The sequence below is a fragment of the Epinephelus lanceolatus genome, chromosome 9 (genome assembly GCF_041903045.1).
Source record: "Epinephelus lanceolatus isolate andai-2023 chromosome 9, ASM4190304v1, whole genome shotgun sequence".
Classification (NCBI taxonomy): Eukaryota; Metazoa; Chordata; class Actinopteri; order Perciformes; family Serranidae; genus Epinephelus; species Epinephelus lanceolatus.
This window is the reverse complement of record NC_135742.1, coordinates 35,720,075-35,746,168: the sequence shown is the minus strand read 5'-3', so window position 1 is coordinate 35,746,168 and position 26,094 is coordinate 35,720,075. Positions and strand designations below refer to the sequence as shown.

Here is a 26,094-nt window from a genome sequence, read left to right as displayed (position 1 = left end):
AATGTTGGTTGGATGAATTCTTAATGGTATTGTTGAAAGTAAATAGATCTGAATGTAATGGTGCATGGTGGGCCAGGTCTTTCATTAAGAACAAATGGAGCAGTAACGTTGGGGGAGATGAAATACCAGGCTTGTGGAATGCAAAACCTCAGCCATTTCCCCTCCATTTGGGATTTCTCCTTTCTCTGTTTTCTTTTTTGAGTCCAGTCATTCTTTTTCCTCTCTGTAAATCCAAACGTCCCCTCAAAGTTGTCCTTAGTTAAGCTGCCATCTACGTTACTAGATTAACATTCCTTGTCAGTCTTGGTCACAGTCATAGATATTTGAATGTGAATTCTTTCACGTACGTCCCACCCCTCCCTTATATCAAGTGCAGTGAGAGGAATGGGACAAAGAGGTGGAGAAAAGGAGCTGTGTGTGCATGTGTGAGTCTGTGTGTGTGGAGGGTGTAAAAATGTGCAGAGTAGTGGGTGCCTTCGCCTCAATAGGGCTAACTTTTGTTTTGTGTGTGAGCCCCTGCACCCCCCCACCTCCTCTTCTTTTTCCTCGTCTCTCTCCCTCTATGCCAACAAGGGGGAGGGGTTGAGGGATTGACAGACAGACGCAGCTGGAGTGCATAGAGGGAGCTGGTCCCACCCCACTAAGATGCCAGACATAGACCCAATGAGAGAGAGAGAGCTGTTACACTTCCAGCTCCTGCTGCCCGTCTGGGAACCCTCCTTTCTATTAACACACCTCCTCTTTCCCCCCTCTCTCTCAGCCCCTGAGGTTTTTGTTCTCTCTCTGGCTAACTTTTTTGTTCAGTGGAGTGTGTGTGCGTACAAATGCACACAGTTCAGTTCAGCTCCATACCTTTTCTTGGATTCCAAGATTCGTTGGAGAGGGGGAATTCCTCAGGGACAACGGCTCCCTTTGCCCTCCATCTCTCTCCTTTCCATACATTTGGACAGCATCCCTGTGAAGAAGAAAGCTGGGTCCCTTTTTTCAGCTGTATCAAACCAGCCTGAGATAACCAGAATTACACTGGATGTAGAATGGTTTCACTTTCAAAATAAAAGCATTACTGCCTCCACCAAAAAAAAGCCTGTTGCAACTCACATTTGTCAATCATTCTGCTTTGATGCCCTTGGAAAAAGCTTTCTGTCTGAAATTATGCATCAGCCATGTTGCCACTGAGTTTGATCATGAATCCAAACTTATCTTTGTCCATTCAACGTTCCTGTTATTTAAAGGGAAATGTCTGTCAAATACAGCAAACTAAAAAACAAACAAAACCCAGTTATTTAAGAAATGGCTGTCAGTAGGCTACTCTTAAAATACAAATATCCTACTATCGATTAAAGGTATGTGTCACCTGAATGCTTCCAATGTGGACAGCCAATGGTGAATTATGACACTATTTTGGGAAAATGACCTTGGCTTATAGATTCAATGATGAATGAGTTAACGCTCTCTATAAAGCACTCACACATTAGGAACTGTTTGTTACTTATGAGGGGGTAGGGGGTGGTGCAAAAAGGGGGAGGTCACATAATTTTTTAAGCACTGGGGAGGGACTTATGTTATTCATTTTACCTTTGGGGAGGGATATACAACTTTAAATGGCTGTATTTTTTATTTATTTAACCGCCGATTTTTAAAGAAAACATACCTTCCCATGCCTTTGGACAAATTGCCCAAATTAGATGTGAAAGGTGTGTGCTGTGCTTTGAGGTACTTTTTCTCTTGTTTGGTGGGTGTGTCAGAGGTGTTACCCAGTCAGCAGTGATGCGTATATAAATAAATGTCTAGTGGATCTTTACTTATTGTAAGTATTTTTTTTGATTATAATTTACACTTGCTTTGGTAGTGGAAATGTATCTTTCCCATGATGCCAATAAAGCCTGTTTGAATAGAATAGAATTGATTACTGCTGTATTTAAAGGCAGTGCACCTGCATAACACAACACAGTGTTAAACGCACCACCATTTCTGTTTGAATAAAGCTTTTGCTACAATGGTCAGTGCTGAGCTAAAATAGTGATAGGTCATTGAAATTACTTTATTCTACATGTCTCATTTAAAATTTGGTCAAAAATAAACTGTTTGCACTAACTAACTAGTATGCATTACAAGAATGAAAAATCATGGCTTTTTTCAACTTAAAGGCATTTTGTCTTCAACGTTTAACTTTTAAACATTAAAGGGTTGGTTTTAAAATTTAACAATTAATTCATGGTGGAGGGAGGGTCATGGATTTTCTTCCAGTCTCTTACGGTGACTCCAGGAAAAATTAGCTTTGGGGAGGATCAAAATATTGATGAAAAAGGAAAAAAACAAAGTCAAACCACAGCCACCCTCCTCTGATAAGTTAAGAACAGTCCCTAAAGTGCACAAGCTGTTCTACAGGAAGTTATGTCTCTTAAGGTATGATTGACTGTGACAGTGCTTGAATCTAAAACTGACCCTTTTAAATCTAACTTTTGTGTATTGTTGGTTACATAGGATTTACTATTAGCTAGCCACTATTAACAGCGGCTGCTCTCTGATTTCTAATTAGATTGGTATGTAGCTATCATTGCTGGGTTAACGTTAGCTTGTGGATGTGTTTTGAATTTGAGACCTGTTCTAAAGATATCCATCTTTAGAGTAACAATAACTTCAATATCCTATGAGACAAGTTTATCTTGTACCGGCATAGTTTCATAGACTGTTCATTATTCATCACAGGAGAGGGATGCTGTGGTGTAACTTTGGTGTTTTTCCTTTTCTCTGTTTTACCCTCCTTGAAGCTACAGAAAATGCATGAATAAGTTAGTTATTAGATTTTTAAAACTTACCCTTTAATGTTTGAAAGTTAAAAGTGACAAAGACAAAATCCTGGAGTTAAAAAAAATCACTTGCATGCTGGTTAGTGCAAAAGGTTCATTATTGTCAAATGTTACATGAATACATGAAACGCAGAATATTTCTGACAGAAGCATTAGTCACGTGTGATGTGTTTAAGGACCGTCACATATTTGAAAATCCAATGATAATTAATGTTTCCACAGTTTCTGGCTATAATAAATGGTGTAATTATATTTTGGCGATTTTTAAAGTAGAAATACCTTTCAAACTGGGACGCTGATTGTTTTCCAAACGAAGGCGTGTTTTCTTCAAAAAAATAAGTAATACAGCCATTTAAAGTTGTATATCTCTCACCAAAGCTAAAATTAAAACAACAAAACAAAAATAAAAAACAGAAGACCGTCCCCAAGCTTAAAAAATATGCTATGCCTCCACTTTATACTTCCCCCAATAAATAATAAACAGTCCCTCATGAACCATACTTTGTTTTGGTTTTTTTTGGCCTGTTTTTTTTTTTTTTTTGCTTTTGTTTTTGTTTTCAAATGTAACCATTGTTTTGCAAGCTAGTGGCTACACAACACATCCAGAAAGCACTCTTTTTTTTTGTGCGGATATGTAATAGTCGCGCTTTTATTGTGAAAGGCTCACAGCTACACTTCCTGTATCCCTCGCGCTAACTCTGTCGGGCTCGACACAGCTGAGTAGAGGATGGCTGCCTGCGTCTGAGCTGCTGCCTCTGCGCTCACAGAGGGAAAACTAAACGTAAATAGACAAGGAAAGCGGGAGGAGAGGAGGGAACGGAGAAGTTTTCCGAAACCAGGAAATAGTTGTCACACCTTTCCCCGGGAGGTTTTTATTTTTTCGGGAACGAAGGGGGGGATTCAGGACCATGCCTGCTGAAGTGAAACAGGTTAGTGTTGCTGTGTCTGCCGGTTCTCCTCTCATCGTATCTTCAGCCTCTCTGACTCTTCTTGTCTCTCTCCTCCTTCTAATTGATTCCTTATTGTTGCATACCTATCATTTTTATTCTGGAACATCACTCTTTATACCTCTTATGTAGTTTTCTTTTTTCTTTTTTTTTTACCCACGTTTATACATGAGAGTAGAGATTCTTAGATTTATCGATGTCCTTCAGGAGGATAGTGCGTGTGTGAGTGTTTGAGTGCACGTATAGATGTGCAGTCTGTGTGTGTGTGTGTGTGTGTGTGTGTATGTATGTATGTAATAGGCTATGCGTGTATGTGGGCTGCTGTATGATATCAGATACAGTAAGGAGGACGGTGTACTTCCAACACTAAGTGACCATTTCATGCTGTAAATAGTCATGACCATGAGATATGTTTAGTGGTGGTCCTGTGTGTGTGTGTGTGTGTGTGTGTGTGTGTGTGTGTGTTGGGGGTGGTCTGTAGAGCAGACTGTAGAGCAGAGCTGTGACTTATGAGTTTCCTGACACATTCATGGGCTCAGACATGTCAGTACTACCTATAGAATGACTGGTGTGATCATGGGAGAAGCAGTGAAGTATTGAAAGTTTGTCCCTGATCATCGCCTGCAAGGCTCTGAATGAGCCCAGGCCAGGATTTATAGCCCACAGGCTGTAGTGCCAAATGTGTGAGAGACATGGCATTAAACTCTTTTGTCTTCCACTTGCACAGATACCGCAGGAATGTGCTTTTGTTAGCTCTTGCGAGTGTGTTACTGTGTCTGTGTGGGTGTGTGCGTACCAGGGCATGATGTGCATACATTATTGGAAGTGTTCCCTGTGTTTGAAGCACATCCACAGGCAGCCTACACCATCACAACGCTCTTTTCCCCGCCGAGCTTGGCAGCGCTCAGATACACACACACAAATAAAAGGAAGACAGACATCCAAAAAGAGAGAAAGTGGAGGAAAAAAAATCTGATTGAATAAGGTCAACTTCTCATCAACGCCACTCTCCTCCACTGGGCTGAGAGGGGTGGAGCTACCAAACCCCTGTCTGGCAGACAAAAACATTCTGTCAACTCTCCACGTTGCTCTGATAATAATACGTTAACAGTTACCCCTGTGGACGAGTGCCACCAGATAACTGTAGGAGCCTGCGCCAAAAAGAGAAGCTGTTTTTCCCCTCACACACACTCAGCTCTTTACATCCACTGGTTTTGATAAGTTTAAGGCTATACACCAAGTGAGAGCTGCTGGATCAAAAGCAGGGCAAATGTTGCTTGTTTGAATCCTTGCATGGGTTATGTGTGAATGGGATGAAATGCATGTCAACAACCTGAGAGTTTGTCCTCCCCAGATGCATCCCAAAATTGGTAGCGGAGGTGCAGGGTGCCCCCCCTCCCCCCGCCCGTGACCCCCTTAAGATTGAGATAGCTGGCACGGCAGGCCGGCCCTTTCAACTTAGCTGGACATTCCTCACCGAGCACCTGCTTGGGCAGTGCTATAAGGGAAAGGGTGTCCACTATGTGTCCGATTCCCACTCAAGCCAAAAGTGGATCAGTTTCAGTGTCCATGTTGTTGTTTTAGTTGTCATTTTTCTTACTTTTGCGCAGTCATCATCGTTGGGCCTTTAAGAATATTTGGATAGTTGGCATTTGAACCACTTCTAGCTGCCACGCTTTGCAGTGATACTCCATACTGTACTCTATATGTCCCTGAGGGTGTGCAATAGCAATAGACTGTCGACAGCAAAGGGAGACAAGAGAGATGCTGATCTGCCTTGACCTCATCTTAATGCTGTAGCAGAGCTTACGGTAAATGAGTTTTAGCCCACTGAAGATTACTGCATAGCCCTCAATTAGTGGGGGAGCCTGCACCAGACCACGTCTGAGTTAAATATAAACTGGCCTTTATTTTAGAACTTTACACCAGCAGGGAATCGCCAAATCCTCTGAATGTTCCTGCAGCGGCTGTAGCATCTTCTCCTCATGAAAAATAAAAGAACAGATTTGTCGTGAAGGAGAAAGGAAAACATTATGAATAATCCAGTAGTCATCATCTTGCCAAGGTCTATCAGAAAACCGACTTTACTTTTCCTCCGCAAGCTAGAAGGACCCGTCTGAATAACAAAATAATTCATCAGTGATTCAGCCAAAGACTAAAGGAGGTCTTGTCTTCAGACTGTGGGTTACTGCCAGATTCCTGACAGCTAGCGGGGCTTTCAGCTGCAGCTACTGAGCGTTCCCCCCTCTCCGATGCTGTTTGATTTCTTACTAAAATTAAAATCAGTCAAACTTTTCTCCATATTTTTTTTTTTTTCTGCGGGGGTGTTTTTTTATGACAGCTCGACCGTCCTTGCATATTCTTTTCCATTCCTTTCCTCAGGCTTCCCTTTTGTGACTGCAGAAGATGCTGTGCAGATCAATATTTGAAGACATGTGGAGCATGAGGAGGGGCATTGTTTGGGGAGTGGAGGTCATACAAGAATAATGCCAATGACCGGAAACATATGAACGGTCAATAGCTGTGGAGAAGGCATCAGTATTAGTGGCATTTACTGGGGGGTTGGGTGGAGTATGGGAGGATAGGACGCCCTGAAGGACGTGGTTTGAAGGCGAGAGGATTTTGGAAGAGGCGTGATCATATGGTGATGGGTGCCTGGTGACTGGTGACACCAGATGGCCTTCCCACCACACAGCCTGGCCATTCTCCCCATGTTTCCCATACCGCTCCCATGGCTGTTCTTATTGCATGACCCATGACACAACATGGCTTGACATGTTGGCTTGACATGTTACAGTATCTGCCACTCCACCCACCATCTACCCCAAGAGCCGCCTGTCCTGCCCACTGACTTCTTTCACTGGGAGCCTGTTTTTGGTTTGAAGTAACCTGAACTGTATTTACATGTGAACAGCTGAGACCATATATGTATTTCTACATGATAACTACAGCTCCGCTATCCACATGGCACCCTCATCAGCACCCTCCATGTATATGTTCCTTAGGTCAGCAGAGCTCAGTCAGATAGTTTAACTGGCTTAACGTACCAAACAGATGCATTTTGGGAAAAAAAGAAAAATCTATGGTATTATATCATTGTCAATATCAAGTTTTTTATTATTGAATTGTGCTTACAATTAGATGATTGTTTTTAACTGTTTGCTACTATTCCATTCTCTAATGGCATATTTAGCACAAAAAGTTGCTCAAGTCTTTGCTGCTTTTCTCAGGTTTTGTATCTTTTTTTTTTTGACAATTTATCGACAAAGCAATTAATCAATTTAGGATTGCAATTAGTGATTATTTTCATTATCTACTAATCTGCATATTATTTTCTTGATTCATCCATAAATTGTCACATTCATGAACTGTCAGAAAATCGTAACACATAATTTTCCAGAACCCTTATTGACGTATTTAAACTGCTCGTTCTAAATCTGAAGGTATTCAGTTAACAATCATAGACGACAAAGAAAGCCAGTAAATATTGACAAGTGAGAAGTGTTATCAGCAATTTTTTGGCGGTTTTGCTTTAGAAATGACTTATTAAGTAATTAATTAACCCTCGTTTCAGCTCTAAATCAGTTACGTTAATTTAAAATGAGAATAATTATTGCACCCTTATTTTATATCACATATTATGGGACTCACATACAGTACGTTTCCAAAAGCTATATTATAATTGTTATAGTAATTTCTTGAAAGACGGTTCAGTTTACTTTGTCTGAAGTCTCCTGGTGCAACACTATACCAGCCATCTGGTCCACCAAGTGGCTTAAAACAAACACAAAGAAATATGTGAAATATCTGACCCTAGCAAGTATTACACTTTACTATACATAGCACACTGTAAGGTCTTGCTCTGTATCATGTGAACACCCTCAGGTTTTCGTGGTTTACTCTGTGGTCGTGTTCTGTGGAGCATTAGGGGTCTATGCCACTCAACCCTTGGCGCTACAGATCTCCCCCCTCCCCTCGCCTCTGCCTTGGCTTCCCCTCTTTCTGTCCTAACCCATTTGGCTGGCTGACAGTGTGACCGATGCAGGCCCATGCACTCGCTCACTCACTGCCTGACCACTGGCGAGCACCATAATGCTCTCTTAGCTTTCATCATCACGTTGATGGAATTAAAAAAAGGTGAGTGGCAGTAAATTGGAAGGGTTGGGTGGGGTGGGGGGATGCTGGAGATGGATGCTTTCATATTGCTATGTTTGGAAATGGCATTGGGGAGAAGAAGCAGCGCATTAATGAGATGGCAGCTTATTATCTTGCTCGAGCTGTTGGTTGTTTTTCTACCTATTCAGCTCTACAGCGTGCCCGTTTGCAAAAATGTGTGCAGGATGCATACAGTATGAATCTTGTATGCATGCATATATTTCATGCACATCCTTGAAAACGTTCCATTGTGTTTCACTAGTTTACATCCTGTACAGTGAACTTCCAATCACTTGTTAATGACTACTTAGCTGATTTAGAGGGGTTTTTTTAACGCTTTTCCTGCTGCCAAATACGTTATCCTCCAGAGGTGAGGTGTAGACACAGTGTCAGCCCACTCTTTCTTTAACACACACACACACACACACACACATACACACTGGAGGCTACAGAGGAACATCAATTGGATCCTCGGCTTATTTACTCAGCGTTTGTCTGCAGGCTACGGGCAGGGTAGCCCTGTTTATAAGGGAGTGGGATTCATGGTTTCCCTGGCTGTGTCCAATAAACACCTTTCTATCTGTGCTGCTGGAAGCCAGCAACAAGATCCATGTTTTCGATCGGGCAGATAAGAAAGCCACTTGCCTCAGAGAGAGCAGAAGAGGCTCAGTCACACAGGCTGACCAGAAAGCTGGGGAAATAAAACCCGTTACACTTTAAATAAAGTTACGCTCACAGCCACATCAGGGCTGTAATTGTTGTAGCGACAATATTTACATGATAATCTCATATCCTAATGATGGTGTGATTACATAATGGCAACAGTTTGGTTATTACACAACATGGTGCTCTGAATTATGAGATATAAACACTCTCCTATTGGATGAAGCCATGATCAGATGGGTGTGATTATCCTTGATGCTGTCAAGATGCTTGTACTACTAATGATGGTGTAGTAGAGGTACTGCATAGATTAACAGTTTTATACAGGAGTGGACACAGAAGAAGAAAATGACTCTTCTTAAATGTGCAGTCACGTCGACCTGTGCAGTGTGGGTGTGTTTGTTGGGTGCATGCATGTGCAGATTTTCCTGTGTATACTTGTGTTTGTGTGTGTCATTACTGTAAGTGGCTTTCCTGCAGGGACAGTGGTTAAAGCTGCAGGTGTGACAGTTCTTTGGGCAGCACAATGGACAAATAAGGAGCCTGGTGATCCTTAAAGCCAGTGATTAATGACACCATGGGCTGCAAAGCCTAATTTTCCCAGCACCTGTACCACAGGAGAACAGCCTGTAAAGGAAGTTTGGATGTATTTAGGTGCCGTGGCTGAATTTGACCCAAACTGACGGCCAGATTGGATCGTAATTGTGTCATGCTGTGGCCTCCCTGTCTGCCTGAGCTGTGCATGTGCGTCACAGCACTCTTGTTTTTTATTTGGGTGCCTGTATTATCAGGTTAGGGGCTTCATCAAGAGTCTCACCTATTTTTTTCAGTGTGATGCAAGCGGTTTGCAGCAAAAATAGACAGTGGAAATGATCTGTTGATAGTTATATTGGAATCATACCTGTAACAATACACCTTTCACTACAGTTGCAATGTCTATATCTGCAGTCAAAGACATGGAGAGAATATAAATATTTATTTTTATCTTCACACTTGTAGTTTTGGTTTCAAATTTAAAGCTCTTTAGTGCTCCTGTGGACAGAATCCTTTCATTTATTAACACATGGCTTATATATATTTAAAGGGTGGCTGTGGCTCAGAGGTAGAACCAACTGAAAGATTGGCGGTTCGATCCCAGGCTCCTCCATTCCCCATGTTGAAGCATCCTTGGGCAAGATACTGAACCCCAAATTGCTCCCAATGGTGTGTGAGAGTGTGTGAATAGTTACTGGGTAGCAGGTGGCACCATCTAAGGTAGCCTCAGCCACCAGGGTGTGACTGTGTGTTTGAAGGGGTGAATGTAATATGTAGTGTAAAAGTGCTTTGAGTGGTCAGAGGACTAGAAAAGTGCTGTGTTCAGCTGTGTTACCATTTGCAGTCCATATTGTAAAATACTGATGGCCAATACCAAGGCAAACTCAATGTAAAGAGATAAGGCTGGCAGGCAGCAGCGCCACAACCGCAGCAGGTCAGAAAGGTAGCTCATGGTTTAGGTAGGCAGTGATGCTCAGGTCTCAGTATAATATTCAGGGTAAAGATTTAATTTCCCCAAGGGAAAGAAAACAATTGGCTAAGTGCATTAGATTGACTACATGAACATAAACAGTACTTAAAATAGCCCATATGATTAATGGATTAATTGATATGATTCATGCCTTTATCTACAATGGAATATAAGACCATTAAGAGTCCATAAAGACCATACAGGGAAAGTTTTCTCAGCTCCATGCTGGGAACACTGCTGCCACCCAGACCTTCAGAGAGAGAGGGGTCTGGTTCTGGGGCCTTTTCAAAAGAACTGGGGCTTCTTTAACAGTTATGTATAGTTCACATAGACTCCACCCCCTTCATCCTGCAGCTGGGGACCTCTTAGAGGGGCCCTGAGGGGGAAGGTCAAAGTCCTCATAGAACTTCCCTCGACCAGAAATGCATGAACAAATGCCTCCCTACTTGTCCCTTTCTCTTTTTAACCCCCTCCAGTACCATCCAGATTGTACTAGGGCAGTACATGACGCACAGCTGTGGGGGCTGGGGGAGCGGGAGATTGCCCAGGCTCCTCTTGCGTGTTTAGTCTGGAACTTTCTTTTGACGGATTAGCCCACTTCCTGCCTCCGGGCCGGCCACTAGAAGCAGTCGGAATGCTGGGGAGAGCATCGATCCTCCATCATCGTACCATCTGTCTCATGCTGCCTTTTGGGATTAATGATTCCCTCTGACAGCTCTTTAGTAGGGCTCTATCAGTGCAGGCTGACCGTTCAGATTACGCTGACATGTGGCAGTGTGAGGAGCTTGCATAAGGCGTTTCCAGTTTATTAAGTTTAACTGCTGTAAGGAGTCATCACAGACATTGGGTTTTTGAAAACTAGGAGTCATAACAGATATAGTTTGATGGAACATACCAGCTACAGATATGTTTCATGTTTTATTTGCTCAGCACATAAGTTCAGTCTAGGGCTGGGCAATATGGAGAAAATCAATATCACAATATTTTTGACCACATACCTTGATATTGATAATGCGATGACATTGTAGGGTTGACTACTGGTGCTTTCACTAAATATTTACACAGTGAGATTTTTGATAATAATGATCAGTAATGTGGATATAATGACAAAGTGGGTGAAGGCAAATAATAGAACAGCTAGAACAGTCTGGTAGGTTCAGAAAATTACATCATATTACTGTAATGCAGCCTTTAAAACAATGAAGTGACAACACTTACAATATTACAATATTGCAATATTTAGTCACAATATCGGTAAAATATCAATATTGCCTGACCCTAATTCTGTTACAAACGTAAGCCCCTTTTACACTGCCTGTCAAAGGTAAGAATGTTGCACCATTATTCTGCCTTGCTGTTCTTCATAATTGCAGGATGGGGGGACAGTTATGTCTTACCTTTAAACTGGCACAGGGGAACTAGTAGTGCTGAACTGACGTCTGTGTAAGAGAGACAGATGGCAGGACGGAATATGTGTGATGTGTATATGACCTGTTGTGTGTACGACCCACCGATGGGACATTTAAAAAGCAGCTGATAGCAGCTGGCAGCTAACTCAAAGAAGAACAGCAGCTGAAAATGTCCGCAAATTGGGGAGACAATGAGGTCCGGGATCTCCGTACCCTCTGGGCAGATGCCGAAATCAGCTGCCACATAACAGGGACGGTAAATTATTGTTATTGCCATATCGTGCCATCGTTATTTTTTAGAAAGCACTGCCAACGTGTACATATCAAACTACTGACCAACACTGTTTTGCTACACATCATGCCCGTCGAGCCTCTTTTGCCTCCAGAATGCGCGCATACTGTCTAAAATCATACACTGGAGCTGCATTTTGCCGCTGTTGGTTGTTTCCTTGTAAAAAAGCAAAGGCAGCATAAAGAAGGGACTTCGTAGCGGCCCTATGGCACGATCTCTGTGTCATATCTCTGTGCTATAGAGAGATGTAACCTACTGTGTTGTATATATTGATGGATAAAAAAGTCAAATTCACCACACTCCAAGTTTTATTTTTTTGATTACATAAGGTAATTCTCATCATCAGCAGCAGTGAAATAGTTTTTTTTTTTTTTTTTTTAAAGATTTTTTTTTTCGGGCTTTTTGCCTTTAATGTTCAGGATAGAGTGAAATGGGGAGAGAGCGGGGGTGACATGCAGCAAATGGTTGCAAGCAGGAGTCGAACCTGCGACCGCTGTGGCAAGGCATCGCCATTGTACATGGGGCGCCGGCACTATCCACTGCTCTACCGACACCCCCTGCAGTGAAATAGTTGAGACAGTGCAGGTAATCCCAATGTATCAAGAACATTTTTTTTTATATGAACTACAATTCTATTGAATAGCTTATCTCAAGGAAAGGCTCATAATGTCCCATTATATCTGACAATAAAAACAGTAGGTATGCAACGGTTGTAGATCCATGTTTTGCTTACTCAGAGCTCAGTCACAAAGCCTGTAGGGAGTTTGATGTGAGGACTGGCCGTTAGTGACCTGCTGGTGGTTGAAGTGCACTGATGAGGTCCGGCACTTCATTAGAATGCCGCTCTGAACCTTGCAACACACAATAGTGGCTGTTACTGCCTATGGCTTGGATCCAGGGAGAAAAATAAAAGAGAATGACAGAGGAGGAAAGAGTGAGAGGGAAAGTCCAAACCACTGTAAGCTGACCGGCCTTTGGGCCACAACGGCCCCTGCTACACGCAGCCTCTGCTGTATAGCAGCCACAGCTCAGGCCCCAACACCGCCTGCACACAAACATTATGGTAACCAGTAGCAAGAGTTCAGCCAAACCAGGCACAGAAACTCCTAAAATGGGAGAGATAAACGAGTTCCTGGCATTCTCAGTGCTGCCAATTCTCCACGCAGACAACGGTTTGTACAGTTCAATGGTTTCTACAATAGAGGCATCCAGACATTGGGCTGGCTGTCATATGCCATTACATGTGATGGCACAGCATTGTTACTCATCTCCTCATCTTCTCTTGATATGTGCTCAGCCCATTCCCAGAGGAGCCACTGGTGAACAATGGAGTGATGCGCCTCCTCGCACATTCCACAAGGCTCTATTGAGCTGTCTAATGAACCTCTACTGCATGCGTGGCCTGCGCTGGCTGCCGGGACTCCACGAAAATACCATCTCGCCCCATCACACCCCCTCATATTTAATTTGTTTGGAATGTGTAATAGGCTGTGAAGTGGAGCGTGGTGCAGTGTTGATCTGTGCCAACCAGGTCTGCGGATATGAAGGGACAGGTGCCAGCCATCCGCGCAAGGTGCTGTACTTAACACTCTGCGCTGGGCTGGAGAGTGTACAATCCTGGCCCCGCGGTGTAGGCTTTTAGAGCTGCCAGTATCCTGTTGCTCCAGCCAAGCAAGCTTTTAGTTTGGTAACAGGACATCGTCGCTGTGTGTTCTTTTTCTGAAGAGGGGGCAGCTGAAAGTTGGAGAGAAAAGGTGCTGTCGGGATTCATTCGCAGGCCAGTAGAGCCACGGTAGACATGAAACACAGCGTGAGTTACTGTCTTTGTGCTGCAACTCAATCCTGCATGATTAGAGGGAAATCATATCAGGGGACACAGAAGGAAAGCAAAACAAACTTTTCTTAATAGTGGTCCTATTTGTATGGAGTCATTATATTGTGCTGGCAGACTTAATTTGTAAATGATGTATTGATGTAATATTCTACATGTAGCAGCTTAAATTGCATGTTTTCTTTATTAGATAATTGTATAATGGGAGAGTGTCGGTGTATAAGAGAGTGAGAGGACAGTCATGACCTGATGACGCAGGCACATTAGCCACTGAGCCACTAGAACACCCCATTTTTCCATCATTACTTGTGCTTTTACAAGACTCACAAAGGCAGACAGCGACATAAATAGCTCCAACCTCTGAACGTCTGCTGGTGTTGGTGGTTTTATCTGTGCTTGTAGACTTTGTGGAAGAAAAAATACAGCTCTGAAGATTGATACTGCAAGCATATCGCCTCCAAAACTTACCCAGGGCTCTGTTATTTTCCTAACTGGACCTTTGGCTGCCATCCCCATTAAAACTCACAAGGGTATTTATTTCCCTATGGCTGTTTTAAGTTGCCGTTGGTTACCAAGCTGCTTTGCTGGATCCTTAGAGATTCAAGGAGGGTCTCAATTTAACACCCTGGTTGGTCAGCAGCTGTACCAAGGTATGTTTTTTTTCATTTTTACCTCCCCAGATTTAGGACGTGTGGAAAAGAGTGCACTAAACCCAGTGAAGTTCTCAAAGTTAAGCAAACAAGTCCTGTTGACACAGACCTCCTTGAGTTCCCAAATTCTTTCCATCATATTCTAGGACAGTTAAGAGAGGCTTAATCCAATAAAACCCACTCTTCGCTTGTTTTGTGCTCTGTCTCTCTTGAATCCGGCTCTGAGTGTGTGTGCGCGGGGGGGTTGAGTAAGTTCCTGTGAAGGAGTGGCCAGCTGCAGCCTCTGTTGTTCAGGCCACAAGGGAACACAGGGAGTGTTTTTGGGGTCATGGAGCAGCTACATTCCAGACTCAAATGCTCAGATGGGAGCACTCATTCCTCAGTCTGCTCCAAGCCATAACCCACCTCTACTGTTTTGCATGTGTCACTTATCCTCAGTCCTTCAAGCATAATGTCCCTGAAACACTGGTGCTAATTAAGGCTGCTGGTATCTGTAACTGGCCAGCAGAACATGTATCAATGCCCTCCTTGTGCAGTGCCGAAGCATCACTTACCGGTGGGCCAGAAGTCACGAGAGACCAGACTGAGTGCAACCTTTCCTTGATCCTTCATGTTCTCACGCTGCTCATATTGTGACTTTAACAAGGCCTTGTTATGGTCTTGTACTGCTAATGGTGATGGAAGTGAAGTGTGCTCAGTGCTTTACTACCTTCTATAATTACCTTCAGAAATGAACTCAGTTAGTACTTTCTACAGCCAGGGAAAAAATGTTATGGGGAAAATGAAAATCTACTTTAGCTCTGTGGATCTAATTGCAAGACACCGGCAGTGTCATATAGCATTGTGTTATTTGACACAGTGGGCACACCATACAGACAGGTGAAGCAGCCAAGGTACTGCGGTGGGAATGTGCCAATCTGGGGAGCACTGTGATGAAATTGCTGCTTTTCTGGAGTGTTGAGGCAGACACTTGCAAATAGGACAATAGTGTATCCTGACACGTGTTTAAGTGCACACCCTGGTGCGCATAGGTCCTGTACACTCTACAAACTGCCCACGCCCCATTTCAGTATTCAGATGTCAATACACAAAGGCCCCTGCCTTTGCTAGCTGACAACTAGGGTTGGTCAATGGTTTCTATTTTTATATCATCCTATTGTGGTTACTCGAGATTGTCTGATTCATTCAAAAGAAAATTTTAATAACATTGTCTCCTCTATTCAAACAATGGTTTTCTTTTACGGTAAACATCTACATGTCTGTGCTTAATGTGACAATATCACAGCATCATGTTCCATTTAACATATTATCTTTAATTATCCATATGGTAAACTTCTTTTATGGAGCACAGAGAAAAGTGTTGGTGAGCAGGCATAAGGAGAATGGTGATGCAGGGTGTCAGATCCATGAAAAAGAGATGGCAAACTTGTAAGTCATTAAGGATTTAAAATTCACTCATCACTCGTGCTGATTAACGGGGCTCAGTGCACAGACATGCTGCTCCACCAGAAACGTCTCTAAGTGCACATTAGGGTGCAGATTCTAGAGATTACTTTTACAACATCTTAGTTATGATAGAAAGATTGTTAAAATTGCCTTAATATCAGCGTAGGGAAAAGCAATCATTGATCGTCCCTTCAGTCTTTGATAATACGATCCGATGGCCAATCAGCACAGGCTTATCGACAACACAGCCAACCCTGAGATCCATACACAGCAGTGGGCTACCTCTTTGTCTTTTTAGCCTGGAGTCAAACAAGGTCCACAGGTGCCGAGCCACCAGGCGCTCACTTGATCACCTCAGAGATTTGGGCCTCAACTCTAGTAGTGTATAGTGTATAGAATGTATTATTTGCATGAGTGATGAGTTAAACAGTTTTGGCATTGTCAACAAACTAGGTGTGACCTAAAGAATGAACCCCTGTTGCACAGGGACTTCCTTGGTGCCAGAGTGTGGGTAGGGTGTCAGTTTTAGTGTTTCACCAGTGGTTTAATCTTGATATATTGATTAAAAACATTGTGGGTTTCAGCCCTAAATAATTCATTACTGCTGTAATTTTTGTAGTGCTACAGTTTTACAAATGATGAATATGCAAATATGTTCATGTTCTGCTGTATTAGCGATGACAAATTGCCTGCATTCTCCAAAGAGTGCAGAATTATTCCAACCAGTCTCACTGAAATATGGTCATCGCAGCAGGGGCTGAGAGTTGGATACTAAATCTGTGGGACGGTCTTCAAAGGGAAAGCTATTGTGTCCCCTGCCACATTGTGGTGTGAAAATCACAGCGGGCACGTGCACAGAGACCGATCTGAAATTACAGGCCTCCATCCACACTCTGCAATCTGAGGCTCGCAGGCAGCAGGACTGGCACGATGTCCCCAGCCCTCCGACCCCGGAGCCCCGAAGCCACAAGCTGCTGCTGTGTTGTACTCCAGTCTCTGTTGCAAACAAGCCTCCTGTCTTCTCTGTCCAACATACACCAACAAACCTAATTAACTTTCCCTCTCGGCCGAGTGCTCCTGCCTCTACTCTACCACAGGCATGCACTTTGAGAAGTCCTCACTACTTCTCTTCCACAGTGTTTAGATTCCCAAACCTTGGATGTGCCAGTTCACGGCACCTGATCAGCTTGCCCTGTTTTGGGGTTTGAAGGGTACAGAGGTGTGCAGTAGAGCAGGTGCTGCAGAGGAAGACTTTCTCTGCCTTTTCACTGCAGAGACGCTCTCCAGGGAGGAGCTGACGTCTGCAAGATAGAGTTTAAAACTAGGTTTCTTTGGTATGTATACTATACAGAGGCTGCATGTTCCTGTGTTTGTGCGCATTGTGAATGCTGAGTGAATGCTACAGATGCTTCTATGTGTGAATTCCTGTGTACTGTGCATATTTGGCAGTGAACTTTGCTAGCGGCAGCACTGCAGTATTGTGCAGTGAGGTTCTGAAGTGGGTCAGCCTCTCTGTAGTGCTGAAGCTCCTGTTCGCTCTCAGAGGAGCATGGGCGAAATAAACAAAATGTATAGCCAGGAGAGATCTGCTATTACCATCGATGTGACTAGACACATTTATGTCCCCTGTGAACACGGACAAGCTAAAAAATTATATAAGGTCGATGCATACTGAATTAATGCTCCCTTAGTGATTTATTCAGGAAGTTATCCATCTGTCTTTGCCATACATATTCAAAAGTTGGGTGTGCAGATAATAGTTCTCCACTACTTCTCACTGGAGTCACAGTAGGTCCAATTTGTTCAAGCGCAGCTTTCTTCTTTTTTCATTGGAATTCGAATATCATTTTTGGGTTGCCTATGAGCATGTTTCATAATGAAGCAATTATAAACATGCAGCACACTCTAGTCTATACGATTTTTTTTTGTTTATGTGGATATTTTTCTCTCTAGACGTTCCATCTTTTGGCTTGGGGTTTCAGCTTGGCTGCTTTGAATGATGAGCATTTGGCTGCTCATGGATCCTTCAGTCCTCCCTGGCAGGCAGAGCTGCCTTAATTGTTGCATGCCTCTGGAACGTGCCTCGCTAATGGGGCTGTTGGAGTCCCAATCAGTCAGCTCTGCGTTCTCTCTCCCTCTCTAATATCCCGACTTGAACAAGCAGGCCAGCCTTGATGATGCAACAAACTGCTTTGGTTTGGTGACGCCACTCAGTAGGCCGTGGCCTGGAGGTATGATATCTCTTTCATGCCGCTTTCAGGCCGTCTGATGTCAAACCGGGACCCAGCAGAGATGACGTTTTATGTTAATGTCTGCTTGGGCTGTTTTTGTGTTTGTCGCCTGGCTGGTCTTGTGAAACAACGGGTGTGATGAAATGTGACAGCCATGCACTCAAGACAGTTACAGAGACTCATTTCTCAGACTGTGACAACCTGATTCAAGCTGGATGTGCAGAGATTCTGTTTTGATGTTACTTCAGAAATGCTTCAGTGGGGGGCTGGGTGGCTATTTCGGTGATGCCATTACCAATTAGGGGTGTAACGATCTTGATCGATATATCGATTCAATGACCAACAATCCAATCTCATCAATTCAAAGTGAAAACATTGATATGTGCCCGCGCAGCTCCTTTCTAAACATTCCAACATTACTAGCAGCCCAGCGTTGGGCCGATAATAGTAAGCAGCCAAGAAAAAGACAATGAGGAAATTTGCTGATATCGTTTTATATCGATGCAGGCCCCTGAATCGGATCAAATCAAAATTGTTTCATGGTACACTGTCTGATATCAGCAAATGTGCTATTATTGTCATCATTGATTCATACCACTATTACCAGTGCTGCTATACTCTCGTAAGGCAGCTCAGTAAACACTCGATCATAGCTGCTAATCCTCTTTGACATCATTGAGCACTCACACAGGTAAGAGGTCCTCTACAGATTGCAGTCAGGGTGGGGCTTTTCCGGTAAAACTCGAGAGATTTGCATAATAGGAGCTTATTGCTCATTCCCTGGATTCAGTGCGGATTGAATCGGGAATGCCACCATCTATTCATTGAAAGTGTCCAAAGGCTGACTCATTGTGTGCTGTCCCACAAGTCTATAGAGGCGATTTGGGAAACTGGAACAGCAGCAGTCTAATACCTCAAATGAGTCATGATCCATGTGACAGGCCCCTCCCCCTTGCCCCTCTCCATCCTCCTTTACCTACTCTACAGTCCAGGGCCTGCTCTTGGACCATTCACACCAAACTGAGCATTATTTCTCTCCACACTCACTGCCTTCTCTTTGCTCCCCTCTGTTGCTTAATCTTTATTTTGGCTTTAGAACAAGTACTGGATCTCCTGGCAAGGAAAACGGACCTCTAATAGGGGGAGATGTGAGCACCTAGTCACCATATGGGGCTCGGAATTCCACAGAATTGCTCTCTAATCTCCACAACATGTTAGGAATTTGAAGCCCTTGTTTTTCAGGAGAAAATAGCAGTCCGCTCACCACGTGGCTTCTCTTTTGGCGTGCAGTGTGGAAGTGGCATTTGTTGCACCCCTATAGCACTTTGACTTTTGAAGCCCGCACATGCACACACATGGGAAATCTATCATGTCTATGTTGTTGGATGTGTAAAACCCTCTCTTTAGGTTTGTAGTTTCAACTACTTTCACCCTCCTTTTATCTGCTGTATGAATTGCATTTTGCAGTCACTGAATGTTCAGACACTGACAAGAGAAAAATGTCGAGGTTATTCCTTTGCACAGGCCCTGCATCAAGCAGGGGAGGCAGGGCAGAGTTGGAAGTGCTGGTGGGGTTTCTGATTTGTGGCTTTGACTGATACTCTGCTAAAGTAAAGTAGTTAAATGCCAGATATCATTGCCCTGTTTCTGTGGTGTGATGCACTGCTGGGCAGCTTTGCTGTTGTTCCGAGAGGTCCTCCACTGACTCGCTAAATGGCTGCTGGTGATTCAAGTCTGCCTGCTTCCCAGACTAACTGATGTCCTCATCTTTAGTTTGGCCTTTTTTTCCGCAGCCGCTGACTGTTAGGAGATTTTAAGTGGGGTAGAATGGGTCAGAACAATGTATTGCCTTCTTCATCATTTTCAAGTTCACATCGAGATTGTACAATATTTTTAGTCAGAGTCCCAGAGGAGTGTTTTATCTCTCCTGGCACAATTTGTTTCACTTTATATTTCCTATGTATCATTTCTTGTTTTATAATTGTTTAGTGTCATTACAGTTTGCATATACATTAAAACTAGGATTTTACAGGAATACTTCACTTGCAAAATGACCTTTAGGATATCATATAAGCCTAACATTTTTCATGAATTGAAGTAAATGGGGGCCACGTTTAACAACAGCAAAACTAAATAAAAACAAACTCACACAACTCGTGCAATATAATCCAAGTCTCATTTATCTACAGTATGTGTATGCTTTACAGTATACAGTACAGTATATTTACAGTAACACTGTTGATTAATGTGTACTGTCCTTTTGTAAATAAAATAAACTGAAACTGAAACTACTTCCCAGAACCATGCTTTTTTGCAAAAACATAACTTAAAACATGCAGTATGGACAGTCTCATGAAGGGCCGAGTAGTGTGTCTGGGCACACGCATGCATTTTAACTAGTGGAGCCCATACACGTGTGTGGTCAGACACGCCATTCACAGGCGGAAGTATTTGAAATCATAGTGTTGAGTGAAAATCAGGGATGCAGGATATTGGAGTTTTTGCCAATATCCAATATGCCTATATATAAGAACTCATTTGGCCGATAACTGATACCAATATTGATATTGATATATCTACTTTTTTCCCCACCTAATTTTAGTGATCATCAAGTCTCTTCTGAAGTGGAATTAACACCATATTATACATGCATACTCTTATTGTGATGGCCCATCAGCACATGGAGACATGAAATACAATGCTTTTCAATGTAGGTAATATTCATTCATTTTGCAAAATAAGAAAAAGCATGTCGCCCGATTCTGATCATTTCAAAGCCAATATAGGCCGATCCCAAGAATGTGTGAATATTACCGTGCTTAGTGAAAATTTGTGTGCATGTGTGTGGGAAGCACACAGCATACGATGAATAAAACTTGGATCACACTGCACAAGTTGTGTGTTAGTTTGTAAGCAGATGTTTTGATATTGTTTTGTTGTTAAATGTGGTCCACGTTTGCTTCAATTCATAAAAAATGTTCACCTTTTTTGAATTCTCTGGTCACTGTGGAGGCCTGCAAGTAAAACAAAATTTTCCTCATTAATTCATTGTAAAATGTGGTAAGTAACTGACTCACAAATGGTCATTTTGAGGGTGAAGTATTCTTTTAAAATTGGACATGAGGTTAGTTTGTGGTGATTAAAATGTGTTCTTTACAATCTTTTCGCAGCATATTGTAACTTTTATAGTTTCATTATCGAGCTGGTGACATATTTGTTGTGTGTGGAAAAAAGCATTACAGTGTTGCTTTCCCATGACTTCTGTTTGTGGTACAGCCTGGATTCAACACAGATGACTGCAGTTTATATTATACAGTGTCACTCTTGTTGTGAGATGTTGTTATTCGTGTGGGCATCAGATCTGGAAGAGACATTTCTCAGGGTTGTGTTTTGAGGCTTTTAGGGTGGGGGTCTCTTGGCATTTTATTACACGACACAGTAAGTTATGTGTAAACAGTGAGTCATCGTTGTCTTTCCCAGTGTTTGGAGAATCATTCGTGGTGGTGGTGCAGAAAGTTTCTCTTTGCATCCTTGAATCCTAATCTGGAACAGGCTGTTCCTGATACATTCCCCAGGTTTAGCAGGTCTTCCGATATCATCCTTCTTCAGTCTTTGTTCACTGCATCACTGGCCTGAAAAAAGTTGTTTTCATCATTTTGAGATATTGCCTAGTTCCTTCCTGAGGCCAGTGGACTAATGGGCTTTGGTCTGTGGAATCTACTCCAGTGTTTTCTCCCTCATTGGGCCATTTGCTGAGGCCCCAGTGGGGCCGACAACAATAGGCTTCATATGAAATATGCACCATGACTGGGGCATTCCAGCGAGCAGTCGATCTGTTCACAGCAGTTTAGTGGTTAGATAAAAATCTGCTGCGATTGAAGAGAAAAACACAACTCTGATGCTTCCAGGGATCCAAAATAAGATTGATCATTTTGTTATTGGATGGTGCCTGCCTGCAATCTATCTAGTCACTCTCTGGCACGCAATGCTTATGGCCCTGTCTTGTCTCTCTTTGTCTCAGTCAGGATTTCAGCCTAATGAAATGAGGGTGCATCCGGAGTCCTGAATTAGAAGTGAAACAATTGTTACATATCTTATTTATTTGCTGAAATTGCCACAGCAGAGGGACAGCTCTGCCAGTTTTAGTAAGAGGGGGCGATGCTCTGTGGTGCTCAGGTGGTAGCAGCCTGGATAGTGTGCAGATGTTCACAGTAATTGCAGTGAAATCTGGGGATGTCTCAGGTAGGGGAGATGGTGTTAGTCCCTTTCCAAACTTAGCTGTCAAACACGAACTTGTTCTGATTATAGTACTGCATGCATGGCTGAGCTGATGCAGACCAGAGAAGTCAGGTGTAGAGCCAGTGCACATAAATGCTGCAAAAACAATTCCTGCTGGCTTTGATGTCAAACCCTCTGAGTCATGTGGCTATGAAGGGTACAAGGAGCTGACTTTTAATGAAAACAGCTCTGTGGCATGTCAGAGTATGTATTTGAAGACTTAAAAGAAAGTTTTGTTCACAGCAGGGTAGAAACCATCTGAGCTATCATAATATACATAGGTACAAAAAGAGTTAATGAAGAGAACATGAGACATTGTTTTTGTGCCATAAACTACACAGATTGGAGAGGTAATAGAGGGAAAATGTTTAATATCCCAGGAAAGAAACATTCCTGTTTGCTCAGAGGGCCAAATTAGACTGGAGATTTGGTCAGACTGCAGGATTTTTAACACAATGGTGACTTGTTTTGCAATGATGATTGCAATGATACAAGATTTTCACAACATAAATATTTTAGCCAAAAGAATTCACAATAATGATCTTATTGTGACATCTATAATATTCAAAACAAACTATATATATATATATATATATCTAGAGAGAGAGAGAGAGAGAAAGAGAGAGAGAGAGAGAGAGAGAGGGTGTGACTGTGTTATTGTGCATTATGTCTTTTTTTTTGGAAAATGAATTACACCTAGAATATTAAGGAGGTGGAGAGAGAGTCTGTAACCTTAAATGTACAAAAGCGTACAAAAAGACCAATTACACTAAATGGATAATGAAAAGGCAACCACATGGCATTGGGGAGGGGGACAAAGCAAGAATGATTTAAGAGGCCAGTGCCTCTTAAATTACTATTTTACTATTATTTACTCCACATAATCATATGTGTATCATTACCAGTAAGTCAATATTTCATTTTTAGATAAGACAGTTTTGTTAATACCAGTATATTACGACAACCCTAGCTGTAAACCTGTGCAACAGGCATCCGGCAAGATTTTCATATGCTAAGGTTACTTTTTTAATGCTTACTTAGGGGCTTTAAATTCATGCTTCCTGTTAATGGTTTAGGACTATAGACTGCATGAAATAATGGAAGTAGCTACTATGACATCACCCATTGATTTGTAGACTCCATTGTGAAGCCTGGGGTTTGGCCACCTTGGGTTTTTGGAGCCAGAAGTGACCATATTTGGATGAGAGGGTAGAGCTGTGGAGCAGTGAGGGGCGGATCTGACCCGTACAGTTGTCATGAATGTTTAAATTAGCTATAGAGACCAGCATCACCCCCAAAAATCCAGTATCTGTCGGGCTCTTATTTCATATGCCAGGCTGGCTGGCCAGCTAGAGCCATCAAATGTGTGTGGTGAGTAGAAATGGAAATGTGAGGATGACTTCCACATACAAATTTACTTCTTAAAAGTGATTTTACTGGTTTACAGTGGGTTGCATCATTTCTAAACACTGAAAATGTCCATATGTAAGCTATCATGAGATTGCAGCAGTGAGTTTTTTTTACCCCCCTGCTGCAGGCACATCCTTAATCATCTTTAAAGGCGAAAACTGTCTATTGGCAGTAGATTACACTGATTTTTAATAAAAGCACAATGATTCATCTGTGGAGCTGCACACAAAGACACTTATTCATGCACATCATGTATTGACATGTAATTGTCACCTTGAGATTACAATGTGTCAGTGCGTGGTGTTGTTTGTGTTGTGTATGAACTTCACATTCCTGCTAAGGCATAAAGAAAGAGGACAATGCTAAGGCCACAAAAGCACAAGATGTTAGCATGTATTGTAGTTAATGCTGTTGATGTCGGTCCAGCCCTCCAAGTCAGTTCCTACGCAGTGCTTTTGTAACCTCTGCAATCCTGTGTGAAAAGCTGACTAGGACCTTTTGAGAAACTTGCATATCTGCCTCTTTTCTAACAGTGTAAAGCTGACAAAAAGCCCTGTGGTTATATTCCATTTTCCCAGAGAAAGATTTGCTTTTGATTGTGTGCCTGCTTTTCTTTTGCCAAAGCTTGGCTTCTTACAGCTCTTTCTCAAGGAGGATTATTGGAAAAGGCTGTCACTGTCCAGTAAAGTTTTTTATACCAGCAAATAAAAGTACTGTGGCAGTGGTTTGTGTGTGTGTGTGTGTGTGTGTGTGTGTGTGTGTGTGTGTGTCTGTGCCTCTATTGTGATGTGTTTTTGGGTGCATGGCTGTGTGTGTTTGAGAGAGGGGACCACTGCCCTACTGTTTGGCTGCTGCTTACAGAAATATTTTGTGAGAGAGAACATTGTTGTGTTTGCCAGCATATTTAGACTGTATTTAAAAATCAGATATTGGCTTTTCACTCTTGTCCACCTTTGATATGATTCCTCTTTGACCACAGCTAGTGAAAGTTTTTATGATTATTATGATAATCATTAAAACAGATGTCTTATAGGGCACATTATTCCAGTGTGGCATGATTTCACTCAGCAGCTTGTGGAGTCTCGGTCTGTAAAACCCGCAGTGAAAGCTGTCTCACCTGCTTTATGGAGCTCTTAACATACATTAAACAATGTCATGATTCTTGCCTCATTGGAACATTTTAGTGTCTGATTTTGTGAATTCTGTTTGGCAAGATTTCTGTGTGTGTGTGTGTGTGTCTGAGTCTATGCAGCACATGGGTCATTGTAGTGAGTTATTTTTGGGCTCCACTAACATGCTGGAGAACTCATTGCACAGTGGTAAGAGCTGTTGAATGCAGGCCCCCACCCTCCGCCTCCTACTTCTCCCAAACCCCCCTTCTGACAAAAGCTCTCCACACAGTCGGCCTGGCTGCAGTCATCTCACACCCTTTGCTCTATTTTAAGCCTCAGACAGAGGCCCACTCCCCCTTGAGCGGACCCCACTCATTCTGTGTGGGCCAGAGCTTGGGCCTCAGCTCACCCAAGACATTTTATACACACACACACACACACACACACACACATGCACACGAAGCAGTGCCTGCCAGCTGGTGTAAAGGTAATAGAGGTAAACTTCCGGACGGTGCGGCCTCACTAAAGCTCTGCCCAGGCTATACACTGAAAGTTTGAGGAGGATGCTCATTAAAGTTTGCTTTTCTACATTAGAGTTGACATGTTTGTCAGGGCTGTTGCAGTGGGTCAGCACATAGCAGCCCATACCATGCTCTGAACAGTTGACTTTCTTCTCAGTCTATGAATTTGGACTGAAATCGGCCAAACTTGGACTGAGTTTCTTACTTTGTTTTGTTTAGGTGCTAAATTCTTATCCTGTGTTATAATGCAATGAACCATTGACTAAATTGTAACTGCTATAACAGCAAACTGCTATAGTCCTTCAAAACAGCACTCATTTTCACTGACAACTGGGACTGTGGATTATCTCACTCTATTTTTCCACACATATAAAAAGCATCCATAACTGTCATAATGAGAATACCAGTGTTGTGCTGAACTGTACCAGTTGGCCTCTCTTTTTCTTCAGCCTACCAGGGTGGGGTTGAATTCCACATTGGGCAGACAGCAGGAAAGCGACGAGCACCCGTTTCCTTTCCATCTGCGTACAGTTTGCCCAGCTTCCACATTGCAATGCCAGCAATATCCCGCTTACCATTACAATAAGATAAACAAGTGCCCAGGGTTATGGACATCGTCTGTCTCCACTCTGTGGACATTAGTATGAGTTGTCACAGCTTGTTGACTCGGTATAATAACTGCTCTACAATCACAGCAGTGTTTTAAGTTGGTGTAAGGCGCCTTGTATCAGATATTTACCCACTCCAAATGTTAGATTAAGTGTGACATTTGCACAAACTTAAGCAGACGATTTGAATCGGAAATTATCCATACAACTAGTTTTTAAATCACTCT

General features: G+C 42.6%; 1 protein-coding gene across 16 annotated transcripts in view; it reads left to right on the top strand.

Annotated features, from left to right (window-relative positions):
* arvcfb (ARVCF delta catenin family member b) overlaps positions 1-26,094 on the top strand; it is a 262,549-nt gene that overhangs the window by 129,949 nt on the left and 106,506 nt on the right. The window contains exon 1 of one of the 16 annotated variants that reach the window (XM_078170904.1): positions 3,514-3,739. The exons of 13 other annotated variants lie outside the window; for them this stretch is intronic. In XM_078170904.1, coding sequence (XP_078027030.1) covers positions 3,719-3,739 — 21 coding nt within the window. In that variant the 5' untranslated portion in view covers positions 3,514-3,718. Of the gene's footprint in view, positions 1-3,513; positions 3,740-26,094 lie in introns of those variants that run through there. 2 more of the 16 variants (XM_078170902.1, XM_033618561.2) reach the window with 2 other exon arrangements.